Below are 13,489 nucleotides of genomic sequence, written 5' to 3'. Positions count from 1 at the left end.
TCAGTAAATGAACTGCAACCTATGATATTTCTATATTGAAAATATACGTCATCAGCAACAAATCACCTTTCTGCTAGGTCGTATTTGTTCCAAATCGCATTAGCTCGTAGTCTACACTGTCTGCAACAGTACTAGAAAGAAGACAAGCAACTATTTTATCGAATATAGTTCACGCAGGTTGTTGTTAAAGATAGAAGATGTAGATTAGAAAGTATATTTAGGTTAGGTTTAGGTTGCTTTGTTATAACATTTAGGTTAGATTTACAAGAAGCTGTGAAAAATACAATTTTTCCGGTGAAGTAGTGACAGCCTTGAAGAAGTTCAAGCAAACACCAGCAGTCAGTTTCTTTATTTCAGCTTGTGATGTCACAAACTCACAATTTCCATTAACCGCGTCGTCATAGGTGGTAAATTTGCAATTTACAGAGTTACTTTTCAATTGTTAAATATACTGTAATTACTGTATATTATTCAAAAAACTGCATGTTGTAAAATGATCGGACTTTCCGCAGTTAAAAAAACAATTGACTTCGGTTTTTAACATAGGCCTATTGATGTAACGTACCTTAAGAAAAGTATTTTTGTGCAAAACACCCATTTTCACAAGTTACACATATGTCAATGGTTTTTCTTCCAAATGCCGCCCTGCCGCACTGGCCGAAAAAAACGTTGACAGGGAAAAGTGAAACAAATATTGACAGATAAATAATTGAAAATTGTTTTGGAAAACTCAAGGAATATCAAGTTCCTAGGAAGAAAAATGCAATTATCAGCAAAGTACTGATTAGTTCTAAAGTTCTAACGTCAACTACTGCAAGTAGTTACTACGTAACCTACTCCAACTCGACCTGTCTTATAAAAAAGGAGTGTAACTGTTTAATATATAAGCATAGTTGAAACATTCTTCGTCCGGTATATTAGCCTACAGAACTGATTTTTCATTAGTTTAAAGTTAATTTGCTTTAGCATTTGCCTCTCACTTTGTACTTGTATACTGTAGAAAGTGTAGATGAAATTGTAGCAGTCAATGACACGTTAGCGACAAACAACGTAAGAGAAAGATAGATTGCATTGTGTTGCAGTAGCTGACTGATACGGCGATACTATATTTATCAACAGCACAAAATGAAAATATTTGCAAATTTGTTGCAACTCGCATGTTACTGTCCTCTTTGGTAAGGTATTGCCGAAACAGCTACTGTTCATGCGTCCTGTTTTGCTGTTGACTGTTGAGGATTACAGTTGACTATCACTATAAGACTTAGCTTTATTTCTGTTAGACAGTTAGGACATAAAAATGTGTTTAGTGTTAGTAAGACGTGGTTCCACCATTTTGCTAGCACTCCAAAGAAGCCGTTGTTTGTAAATTGTCTCTGCATGATTACACGTGTCGTTTATCTCATTTTATTGGTTGGTCGTTTAGTTAATCAGTCCAGCAATTACGTCTTATCCAGCTGTTTTCCGTGCTAGAAGCAAGGAAAAAAGTGTTGTCACAATTTGTTGAAGATTAACCCCAGAGATCCATTACTTCAGTTAATCGCGCTAAACTTGCTGCAAATATACCTGTGAAGTCATTAACGTGTCAAACTTGTAGGCCGTGTGGATATTAGAACATCATTTTAAATTGGTAAATGCCGGGACGAATTAAAGTTCAGCTGGCAAGGCTTAAGAACACCTTTATAGTTTCGTTTATACTGTATAACCAAGCATTCTGTTACACAAGCTCACTGAGTTAGCGAAAACCGCCAACTGATTTCTGATTTTGTTTTCACACCTTTGTTAATACCATTTGCTCTCTTCAGTCTGCTTCGCTATGCACTGGGGAGGTAGCTGTCAGTGTTAGAAAGCTCGGAGCTGTAGAATAACTGCAGCTTTACGCTGGCTCGCTGATGAGATCGATATTTCATTAACGCTGCACTGGAATTGAAGTGGTTGTAAAGGAAAATTCTATCATGATCGATTAAAAGCCTGTTTTGGTGTGCATACTTCAGCCTTTCCTGATAGTGATACAGTAGTTCAAAAATTCATTGGCATGATGGAATTTGTTCGAAAAAGCAGCTGAACTCTGTACTAGTAGGCTACTTGCGTTGCAGCCAATGAAATTATGTATGTGTTTTCTGATCTTACCTATGTCAAGTTTGCCTTGTAGCTTAAATCCTTATAATATTCAGAAAGTGATTGGTGCTAAAGAATGTGCATATTAGATGTAGACAGTCATTTTACACCCGCAAAATTGCTATAAATTTAAACAAGTTTTTGCAATGATAAGTAAGTGCGTTAGTTAATTCCATTTTCTTAGCAGAACATCATTTTTAGGTCATAGTTTTTTTTATGTTCTGTGTTTTGTCTCGTTTCTGATTTCTTCATTCATTTGCATGCATTTGGGAATTATGAATAGCTTCAGGTTGCCAGATAACAATTGACCGAAATGACAGAGGCTACAAATAAAAAGAGAAAGGGACCCAGGGGCAAATCAGCTGTCGTTTATCATCAGGCAAGCGAAGATCGCACAGATAAGTTATTACATCCATTAATCCATACTGCAGCTTCAAATGATCAACTGACCAGTAAAAGTCACCACAAGTCGAAAAATTCAACGGAAGAAGTGATACTACACGACAAAAACAGTTCTGCTTACACCCATCAAAGCAAGTCAATATCCAAACTAAAAAGAAAACTGCCTCGACCGTCGACTGCCAACTTCGATCAGATTTTTAAACTGAACTTCAAAATGCATTCAAACAGAAAGAATAAGTCGAAATTGCTCGCAAGAAGTCGACCACTTCTATCGAAATCAACAGACGTTTCAAATGAGCCAAAGCTAAAAAGACCTCAAAATGTTGCCCTTCCTGGAAAAGTGGCGTGTGCGGAGATCACTGGTTCACGCAACTTAGTGACGTCAACAAGCGTAAACAGATTTGGTTTTAGCACTTCTGCCCCTAACACTCCTCTTCAAGTTCAAGGTAAAAAAGTTTGCCCATTTAAAAAGAAATACAATACGTTACCTACCCCGAAGAGGAGCTTGAATGAAAAGGATATAGCATCATCTACAATTTACGTTTGTCCTGTTTACCACCGAAACGAAAAATGGAAGCCACAAGATTCAAAGTCAGCTTTTGAAAGTACTAGTTTACATTTGTGTGAACAAGCAGCGCATCTAAAAACATCCCAGGAAAGCTTGGTTTCTCAAGCAAGTAATAGCTATAAAGCACTTTCAGGGGTCCCTTTGATGCGATCCAATCGAGCTGGTTGCAACATACGGAGCAATTTCGAACGTCCACAGAAAATAAACTCGCCTAGACGAAGTCTTTCTCGTAATACCTCTTCAACTAACTCATTAGTGACTACACCGGTTTCATCAACGTCATCATTATCAACGTCATCAAAGAAATTATCATCATCTTGTCATCGTCGTAATGCTGTGGCGAGACCGGAGAAAACAAACCAAAGTTTAAAATTTGCTTCAACCGTATTTACCAAGTCACATTTATCTTCTAAGTCAGCCGCAGCATTTCCATTGCAGCGTTCTGTAAGATGCAATTCATCGTCTTTATGCATTGAACCGCAACGTTGTACGAGCAGGTCCGATAACACGATTGTTAGTGGACCAAGAACAGATGTTCAGACACACAAAAAAGCATCATCATTCGAAGTGAATGCTTTGCGGAAATGTGTCTCTTTAGAAGATACTAACAAGCTCGATAAGTCTAGTACTTTGCAGACACTACGAAGAGATAACCGATGTCGCAATTCAAGAAGAAAGTTGAACCGCGCAATATCAAGCCAACCAGACGTGTTGAAGTCAGTTGACTTAGACCAGGATATCATTAAGCAGAAAACAACAAGGACCAACAATATTAGCTGTTCTTATTTTGAAGCTGGATTAGTACATTTTCAACCTCAACTCAGCTGCAGTGAAAGTTGTCTTGAAGCTGAAGCCAACAAAAAGGATCATCTTGTACTGGGATTTCTTGCACCAAAGAAGTGTGGTGTAGAATCACTACATCAACACTGCACTGGCATGGATGATAATTTTGCGTCACTAATTTGCGATAAGAGCCAAGACGGATCGAATATCTTTGAGCCGAACGAAGAATCGTTTTCTGTTCCGTCAACCTCAAACGATGCCACAAAACTTGCTGTAAATTCAGGCATCTACGAAAACAAAGACACCAATACTCTCCATGGACTTTGCAGTTCTTTGGAGGATCTCAACTCAAACCATACTTCGACTTGTAGCTTAGCTTCAGAAGGTTTTTCTACGGGTTTTGAAAGCAGTAGTATAACTGATACATTTAGGTAAGTAATCGCATTAAACTATTTGTCTTGCTTCTAGGTATCACTAACTGTGTAGACTTAAGGTTTATTTTTTGTTTGCAGACAAACAATTAAGACTAGATCAGCATCAAGTACACCTAAAAGAATACCAGTCACTCCTACTTCATGTCACACCTGGCACAGAAATCGTTCTTTTTTTCTTCGCTTGACTGAGAGTCGGCGTAAGCAGCACAAGCGTGAATGGGAGAAGAGAAAATCGAATATGACATGGGAGAGGTATTTTTTCATCAAATTAGCTTTCGATATGATTTTTAAAAACGGTTGGTGGTTCAATTTAACCCACGGAGTCGTCCTGGGTTGAAGTGTCCTGAAACTAAAAACAAATATTATGTATTGCAAGTTTTGTCTCAACTGCACTTTTCCAGATATCCTTTTTGGCAAAAAGATTTGGCTTTTCAAGATATTTCCCGCGAACTGGAAGACGCTACAAATTTGATAAAAATACAGGTACTGTAGTTATGCATATAGCTGCTCAAGTTATGCATAATTTGAGAGTACGATCGTTGCATCGTGCTACATGCGTTATTTTTTTCACTCAGTATGACTAAAGCAAATGACAGGATGTTTGTCCTTGTTCCTGTTTTCAGCAATGCCAAATAATTGCGCTAAAAGATGAAATTTCTCATACTCGTGATGGCGCTATAGAGGAAGAATGTTCTAGAGTGGAAGCAGAAATTTATAGAGCAAGGGCCGAAAACGAATGCCGTATTTTTAAGGTAGACCTATTCTTATTGATACGTTAAATAGATAATGACAACAACCTTATACCCAATTTATCACTGTTTATACCTTAACGCCTCTGTTTAAATTATCTCGTAATTAAACCATAATTTTATATCTTTTATTGTAGTTACATCGTATTTCTCATTGCATTTTATTGCAACTTAGGTTTCTTATTTATTTCTTTTAAGCCAACAGCTGTATGTTTTTGAAACTCAGCGATAATAGATTTTTCTTCCAATTTTTATACTTAGGCAACCAATAACGAACTGCGTGAAATGATTAAAGTAAAGGATTCAGACGAATTGGCCAGTATGTTACAGCAATTTCCCTGTCGTACTACAGTTGATGGCGACCTGGCAAGACAGACAGCAAATAACGGCGTTCATTCCCTCGTCAACGGTCTAAATCTGAACCTTAATGGACCTATCACAGCTTCGCTACAAGTGGGAGAATCATGTGACCAAGGTTATTTCAGCATGCCTTTGAAATCAGACATAGATGCGGCAGAAGGCGAAGAGTCATCACAAAACACTTTTGTTCGCCAGGTTGAGCCTAGATTGATGACATGTAACAACGGATGTGTGACGTCATACTCGGCAACTGGTGCCAATCGCCATGAAGTTGCTTGTCAGACTGATGATTTTTCATTAGCTAATTATAATAATTCCGATTTATCAAACTTCTATAAGTATGACACTGCAAAATACTTGTTCGACGCTGTCTTTCCGCAAGCAATGTTAGCTCTGACAATCTTCAACAACACTAATGCTTGCATATTAGACACAGAACGTTTAATTTCAAGTCACGTGATACCGTCTTGGAAAAGAATGTTTTCGAATGTAAGGTTGCTGTATTCGAGTTTCTCTTGAAGTATTGTCAATGTCTTGATATCTCGTAAATTTTTGCTTTGTAACGTTTATAGCCCCATGTGCTTGCTGCTGTGCTACAAACTATTAGGAAATGCACTACAACCTTTTCGAAATTGTACAAGTTTACCAAGTTCTTCGGATTGCCGAATGTGTAATTTGTGATTAATAAGTTTTTGATATTTTAATCTTTAACGTGCATGGTGATCTGCCAACTCTTTAATTTCTCACATTGTTGTATATGAAGATAAAGGCGTATATATTTGTTCTTGAACTATTCAACGCAAATTTAAATTTGTTACAAAGTAAACTAATTATTTCATGGAAGTGACTCCGGACAGGCATTATTTTTTGTGAATTTTTTTGTCAAGCTCAAAACGGGATAATAATGCTTGTGTGGTGATTTGATAAGAATGTTTGTTAATGGTTATGTTGATAATGGTATAGGCCTGTAACAAATATATTTCAAGCCGCTTGTCGTAAACACTGTTTAGGCTACTTTAGTTGCTATAGATGTTATGTATCAAAGTCATATGTTACTTTATATACTAAAACCATTTTGCAAAGCTATATACAGGTTTGACTTTATTACGGGAGTGTCAGAATATAGGACAAAATATCCCGCAATCACTGTAGCTGTCGTATGTTGAACGAACCTGCAGATAGTCGTACATGAAGCCTAAGTACTTCCAATTATTTTCCACTTATCTCGGTAGCCTACTACGACCAATAAACGCCCGCTTGGAAACTGCACTCAATCAACGCGCTTTATGTATAATGTTTTGTTGAAGTGCACAAGTAGTGTTTAAATCCTGTGTACAGCTGTTGTAAACTAACGTGTGTTTAACCACCTACGCCACAGATAAAAATAAACGATGTGAAAACGTTTCGAAGCAAGCTTCCAAAATATTTGGTTCATGTTGTAAAACAACGCTATGTTCCAAAAATAATATTAATTCGTTCTTATTAAAATTAAAAGAACTTAGACTTTTGTCAAATATACTTTATCAAGGGAGTGTTGAAACCCGATATAACATTGGGTTTTGGGACATTCGCATTTCATTCATGATTATATAATTATATAAATAAATACAAAACGTTTTAAAAGTAATGAAATCTTATTCACGACATTGACGTCTCCATGTGCCCTTTGGCACCCATTAATGATGATCCGCTATCTCAAGTATGACTTAAAACGACAAATTAAACGTACGCAGTTACGTCATCTTGAAAGCGTTGACAAGCTAATTATTTATATTATTAAGTAGGTATATTTAAATTCCGAAAACAAAAATACTCCTACTTATATGAATTTGTATTTATAATTTACAGCTGTAGTCACGATTTATCGTTTCAAGCTAGGTTAAACATTACGTTATCTGCCCACGTAACACCATACATTACGTTATCTGCTTACGTAACACCATTCTTTCTCTATAACTTGTATTTAAGAATATGGAGGAATTAAAAAGAAAATAAGTGCTAAGTGTTGAGGACAATAGGCCAAATTACATCTAAGAAAAAATGACCTGAGAATATATATATTGCAAAGGTTCAATGTATTTCGACAGACGAGTCAGTTGTGCCTATGAGCATAGGTTAAACTAGCAAAACCTAGAAAAATATTACAGTTTCCATAAAGATAAAGTTCAGTAAAGAAAAATGAACTTAAGGAGTAAAGTTGTATTAACGAATTTTTCATATTTTTTTCTTTCAATCTAGTGTGATAACTAAGTTATTTGTTTGTGTGGTGAAACTGTTTTATTGGAATAAAGGTAAAAAGTTTTTTAGAGCATTTATATGGTCCGACGTTCCATTTGCTAATATAAACTATTTAATGGAAGGAATTTTTCAGGTTATAATAATTTTGATTTTTTCGCAGCATTATGAATATTTTTGCGATTATTTCATCTCTCTTCCTTGTTGCTCTTATCGGAGGTGCATCTGCCGAAAATGTGCAAGCATCAGCAACATCCAACGCGGTTGCATTGAAATGGAAAGAAATTCCTGATGCAGAAAAGTATTACGTAAGTTCCCAGAGTGAGCTATTTGCTTTCTTTAAGAAATCACTTTTAGTTGATCTAAAACTTTTTTAAAAATTAAAGACTTATTACCCTATAAACTTCTCAGGTACTTCTCAGTGACGATCAAAATCAAGTTGTAGACAGAAACGAAACCCAGTTCGGCACATTGCTCCCAAATACTCTTTATCAAGTCATTATCTCAGCGGCCGATGTCAATGGAACTATTATGGCAAACATAGCACCTCTTGAATACCAATTTAGAACTGGTAAGATAAGCTTTAGTTGAACAAACTTGATTACGCGATTAAAACTCGTCCACAAAGTTTTACATATCATAACAAAACTGTATAAACGTTTTTTTCGAACCTATAGTTGCTGCTCCTGTAAGCAATCTCCAAGTCATGGATGTGACCGAGTCTTCCATCCAACTCACTTGGGACATGGACAACGAAACCGATAGTTACGAAGTCATGGTGAAAAACGAAACCGATTCTGTCATAAGTAAGTTAAAGCTCTCGTTAAAATTATAGTTTGACATTGTATAGTTATTTGACGATTTCACCTCGGTCCTCGGGGAAAAGAAGCTTTAACGATTGTTGTTTTTGAGATTCTTAAACGGGTTTTATCCTTCCAGGTGCAAGTGTTACCTTGGGTGAGCACAGTGCTTCAATCTCTGGATTGCAGGGCATGCAATTTTACAAGATCTACATCACACCAGTCGGAAGCTCTGGCCTCGGAGACACAGCAATGATCAGGTATATAAAGCTCATTTTTTATCAAAGCAAGTTCTGCGATACTAAATTTTATGCGGTCATCTGTGTTATTATTTTAAGTTAATTTATGTTTTACACGGGTTCGTTTTAAACAGAACTCGTACTGATGGCTCCGGAATAAAACTCAATGGTGTCTGGCAAGGAAGTCAAGGTGTCTTCGGCGGTTCTGCAACTATTTTCAGGTAAATTTTGTTCACCACCTTATGAGATGATCTTATAGCCCTATAATTTGACAAATGGCTGGCAAAGTACATGGTATCTGTATCTTTACCAAAGCCTATTCGATTTTACTTTAATAAAATGCATGACACAGCCAGTGATCAATGATGTTTAATTTATCAGACCAATTAGCATTCCAACTGGACCTTATGTTATGAAAATTCATCTTCCTTGCCCCGTGTTGGCCGTAAAAGTGAGTAGAAATAGAGAGATAGCTATTTAAACAACGCTACAGAAATGGAAGAACTTTCTTAAAAAAGAAAAATAAACTGTTCTAACAACAGCTTTATTTTTCTTTTACCTAAAAATAGTTCTGGAATGCTAAACTTGACAAAAAGAACTCGGTGCCAGCTGATGCAACTTACGTTTTGCGTCAAAGTAAATTGTGGCAAAGAAGAAAGGCTGAAATTGGAATGAACTTCTACTTCACCCAAGAAAATGAAACGTAAGAGTTTATTTAATATAACGAAAACATTACTTCATCTATATACGCAGTTTTAAATTGATTGAACTGACCGAACGTTTTTAGCACAACTTGTACCATTTCGGGTGAGGATATAAATGTTGAATTTGGAGTGAGTATGGAAGCAGCTAGAACCACTTCAACGAACACCGGTATTTATCGTTAACAAGTTGAAATACCTAAAAGTTGAATTTAACATTGCAGTCTTGGTTTAACATCAGTCTTGGTGAGTCAGAGAACAACATGTATTAATATTTGCATTTGTTAGCTGTTCCGGTCATCATAAATGAATGGCTCGGCACGACTGAAATACTTGTAGGATCCGGTGGAATGGTCTCAATCCTCGTATCAGAAGTTTACAATGACACCAATGCTGTAAGCAACGTTCTAAAATAACACCGTGTAACACGATTTTTGTTCCCGGGTTCTAATTGATATTTCCTGATCTCTCTCACCTAGAAACTTCCAAAAATCAATATAGTTCATTCCAAACATTGATTTTGTGGTTAGGAGAGTAATTTTTTGAATTTGCTGGTATGTGCAATATTGTGCATGGTTATACTGATTTACCCTAAAGGAAATGGATATTTACCAAACTGTCTTTGATCGCTGTAAGTCCATTTTTAATCGCTTGGCATCGACTAAGAAGTTATATTCTATCAATGTATTTACTAAATATTCTGACGCGTTAGTCGTAGGCTATCGATTGCTTTTCCGCAAAGCAAATTACAGCCAACTTTTGGCTATTTTTCTGTCTGGCAAAGGGTTAATTCTGAGTTTGCATAATTAACAGGCAACGAATTAGAATTTTTGTTATTAAAATCAAATCACAAAGCACAGGCATTTGGTACATGGGAATTTGCACATAAATGTATTAACTGTATCCGAATCAATACCATCATTAAATGTTAAATGCAAAACCAAATAAATATTTCAGGCTAAAACAGTTCAAGTATAAAATCAGTTAAAAATGGGATGTTTTGCGGGATTTTCTTTTGTACTCTACATCACTTTCCCGCATCAAGGCCCAGACATATTCTCCCATCATGCTTTCATTATATTGCCCTTGGTATCTCCTTTCAAAATATTTTATGTCTTGATGGAATCGCTCCCCTTGTTCTTCTGAATAAGCTCCCATATTGTCTTTAAACTCGTCCAAGTGAGCATCAAGCATATGTACTTTCATGGACATTCTGCACCCCATGTTTTCATAAGACTTTACCAAATTGGCAACGAGTTCGGCATAGTTATCTTCCTTGTTATTGCCCAAGAACCCATTCACCACATCTGCAAAGCTATCCCAAGCCTTCTTTTCAACATCATTAAGCATTTGGATAAAATCATTCGACTTGAGAATCTTTTTAATTTGTGGGCCAATAAATAAACCAGCTTTTACTTTAGCTTCTGATAGTTTAGGAAACAAGTTCTTGAGAAATTGGAATGCGTCACCACCTTTATCCAATGATTTCACAAATTGCTTTATAAGCCCAAGTTTTATGTGAAGGGGTGGCATAAGCACTTTGTTTGGGTTAATCAACCGAGTTTGCTTTACGTTTTTCTCTCCAACAACAAATTCGTTTCGTTTTGGCCATATTTGCTTTTTGTAGTGTTCTGTGGTAGCCCTACTATCCCAAAGGCAAAGGTGGCAAGGATACTTGGTGAACCCCCCTTGCATACTCATCAAAAACGCTACCATTTTAAAGTCCCCAATTACTTCCCAGTTATATTGATCGTACTTTAAAACATTCAACAAAGTCTTAACATTCTCATAGTTTTCTTTCAGGTGGACTGAATGAGCAAATATTGCAGAGTATATTAACATTTAAAAGTGATTAACATCCATCTTGGATGCTCTTTAGCCATATCTTTGATATCTTTTCTCAAAAATATTGCGATTTTAGAATTTCAGTCTCTAAACCACAAAAACAAAGTTTATATCAAATAAAGTTGATTTTCGACACTTACTGGTCCTAAGCAATAGGGAAAAATCGATTAGAACCTGGGAACAAAAATTTTTTTTTTTTTTTTTACATTGTGTAATCGATTGACAAAATAATTTTTGAATAAATATACATAATATTTTATAATATATTTTTAAATTTTTTTTCACCTAACTGATTGGTGGATGCTTTAGGATATGACTAAACCAACAAATGGTACCTGGAATGCCAAGCCAGACTATGGGACGTACGTGATCGCTGTTGATTCCGGAGCTGGATGCACTGGAGGGCTCCTTTTCGCTGTAAGTTATCACTTTTGGACACTTTAGTACTCTATTACTAATGTAGAAACTCTTCTATTATGAGATGTTCATTGCTCGTTTCCATTTCAGGACGTTTGGGGAATGACAAGGAAATCATCCGAGGGTATGCCAGGTGCACTTCCTTCAACCGCTTACTTTGTTCAAGATGAAATGCAGTGGCCAAGCAATGAAATGGGTAAAAAACTGGCAATAGCATTAGATTCGAAACAAATTAAAATTTATTGGTAGCTAACAATAATATTATATTTCTAATGATTAATTTAGCCTGTACCTTCAAAGTTGTGCTATTAAGTGTTGTTGTTGCTGCAGGCTTCCTTTATGGATATAACCCAGAGGTATGTGAAGATCGATCAGGAATTACGGCACAAGTCATGGTTGGAGGTCCCTTTGTTGATGCGGTTTTTGCGGCTGAAGATGCATAATTTCCTACATAAATTATTCTGTATTTCCAGATGTGTTTTACTCAGATAACATATTTAATATGCGCTTCAACTAGGCTTTGTTTTATGTTGATTTACCTTTTATCATCTGTTCTTTAACCTTGTCCGTTTAGCTTATGAATGTCATATTAATTCGTCAATGTTAAAGTTAAAGAATATTGCCAAAAATGAGTAATAATAAACAAAGCACAAGATATTTACTGTATGCACTGTTGTCAAATTTGGTTATTATTATATTCATTTACGATGTACACATAAGATTCATGTCAGTTACTATACCCTACGAGAGCTTCCAAAAGGCGTAAGCTTACATTTAAACCGGCGGTTGACGCACAAAAAGTTGTTTTTGCAAATAATTGTTTATTTCATGAAGACATTTGTTAGCTTTGACTCCATTTGACAAAAAAATCATGTAATTGTTAGATATTGGAGATTGTCAAGTACACAGTGGATTTTTCCGAAAAGCTTTAATGTTTTCACTCCATAACAACCGAAATACCATAAAATGACTATTGCATGCAAATTAAAAGTATGAAAACATATGGTTATTGGCTGTAACAAATTTATTTCTAAAGACGTCTATAGACTAAAAGGTTTACTGAGTTTACCTCAAGATTATTAAAAACAACATTCCATTACATTACACGCCAAGAGTTATATTGGCATGACACATACTAATTAAAATGGATGGCAAGTGCTGAAGAAATGCCAATAGGGTTTGGTTCTCAGTTGAGCTACCACTATAATGCCTTTGAGCAAGGAATGAACAAAGCATGCTTCTTATGCAATAGTCCTGGCTAACAGTTTCAAATTTGCACAATACAATACAAAAATAAACAAAATTCAATGTGTAGGCATATCCTGCACCGAAACTTGCATGAAGACAAGATCTGTTATCGTGGCTCGAGCGATGCTGGATCATTGCCGAGTTTGGGTTGTGCCAAATCTTTTCTCGGTCCGAGGATAAAATTTCTGATGTCATACCATACTAAAAACTCGGAGATTTATAACATAAAATAACGCTTGCGCTATAAAATTCCAGTACAGCATTTAACAAACTGAAATTTTATTTTGAAAACAGGAAACAAAAATTCGCAAACTATTAAATAGAAAATTAGAAAACCAAAGATATAAAAACAAGAATTAAAGAAGTTGCGTTAGTTTAAACAAGAACTTGTCAAAGCAACTATTTCCATATATATTTTATTGTCTTTTTTTGGAAATATCCCGTTTCAAGAATTTCTGCAATTACATGCAATTACAATTAATAAGGTTTGTTTATTTGTTGTTAAGCTTTTTCCAGTTCTCTAATTTCTTGTAAATTGTTTTTGTTTTTTTTTGTTTTTACAAAAACTCCTATTTGTTTATATCCATACTGAA

At 35.7% G+C, this 13,489-nt stretch overlaps 2 protein-coding genes across 2 annotated transcripts; both read left to right on the top strand.

Annotated features, from left to right (window-relative positions):
• Positions 1-2,280: 2,280 nt before the first annotated feature.
• Positions 2,281-6,357, top strand: LOC143470209 (uncharacterized). The gene is made up of 5 exons (XM_076968193.1): positions 2,281-4,299; positions 4,381-4,554; positions 4,704-4,785; positions 4,926-5,054; positions 5,313-6,357. The coding sequence occupies exons 1-5, from the start codon at positions 2,429-2,431 to the stop codon at positions 5,928-5,930; spliced, it is 2,874 nt and encodes a 957-aa protein (XP_076824308.1). The 5' UTR covers positions 2,281-2,428; the 3' UTR covers positions 5,931-6,357.
• A 1,280-nt stretch (positions 6,358-7,637) lies between these two features.
• LOC143451053 (uncharacterized) lies at positions 7,638-12,268 on the top strand. The gene is made up of 13 exons (XM_076951666.1): positions 7,638-7,702; positions 7,810-7,954; positions 8,058-8,217; positions 8,324-8,452; positions 8,586-8,706; positions 8,820-8,906; positions 9,067-9,136; positions 9,255-9,388; positions 9,473-9,558; positions 9,675-9,781; positions 11,541-11,648; positions 11,739-11,844; positions 11,979-12,268. The coding sequence occupies exons 2-13, from the start codon at positions 7,814-7,816 to the stop codon at positions 12,089-12,091; spliced, it is 1,362 nt and encodes a 453-aa protein (XP_076807781.1). The 5' UTR covers positions 7,638-7,702; positions 7,810-7,813; the 3' UTR covers positions 12,092-12,268.
• Positions 12,269-13,489: the final 1,221 nt, after the last annotated feature.

Source organism: Clavelina lepadiformis, chromosome 1, assembly GCF_947623445.1.
Source record: "Clavelina lepadiformis chromosome 1, kaClaLepa1.1, whole genome shotgun sequence".
Classification (NCBI taxonomy): domain Eukaryota; kingdom Metazoa; phylum Chordata; class Ascidiacea; order Aplousobranchia; family Clavelinidae; genus Clavelina; species Clavelina lepadiformis.
The sequence above is the reverse complement of the archived record's forward strand: the minus strand, read 5'-3'. Positions and strand labels throughout refer to the sequence as shown.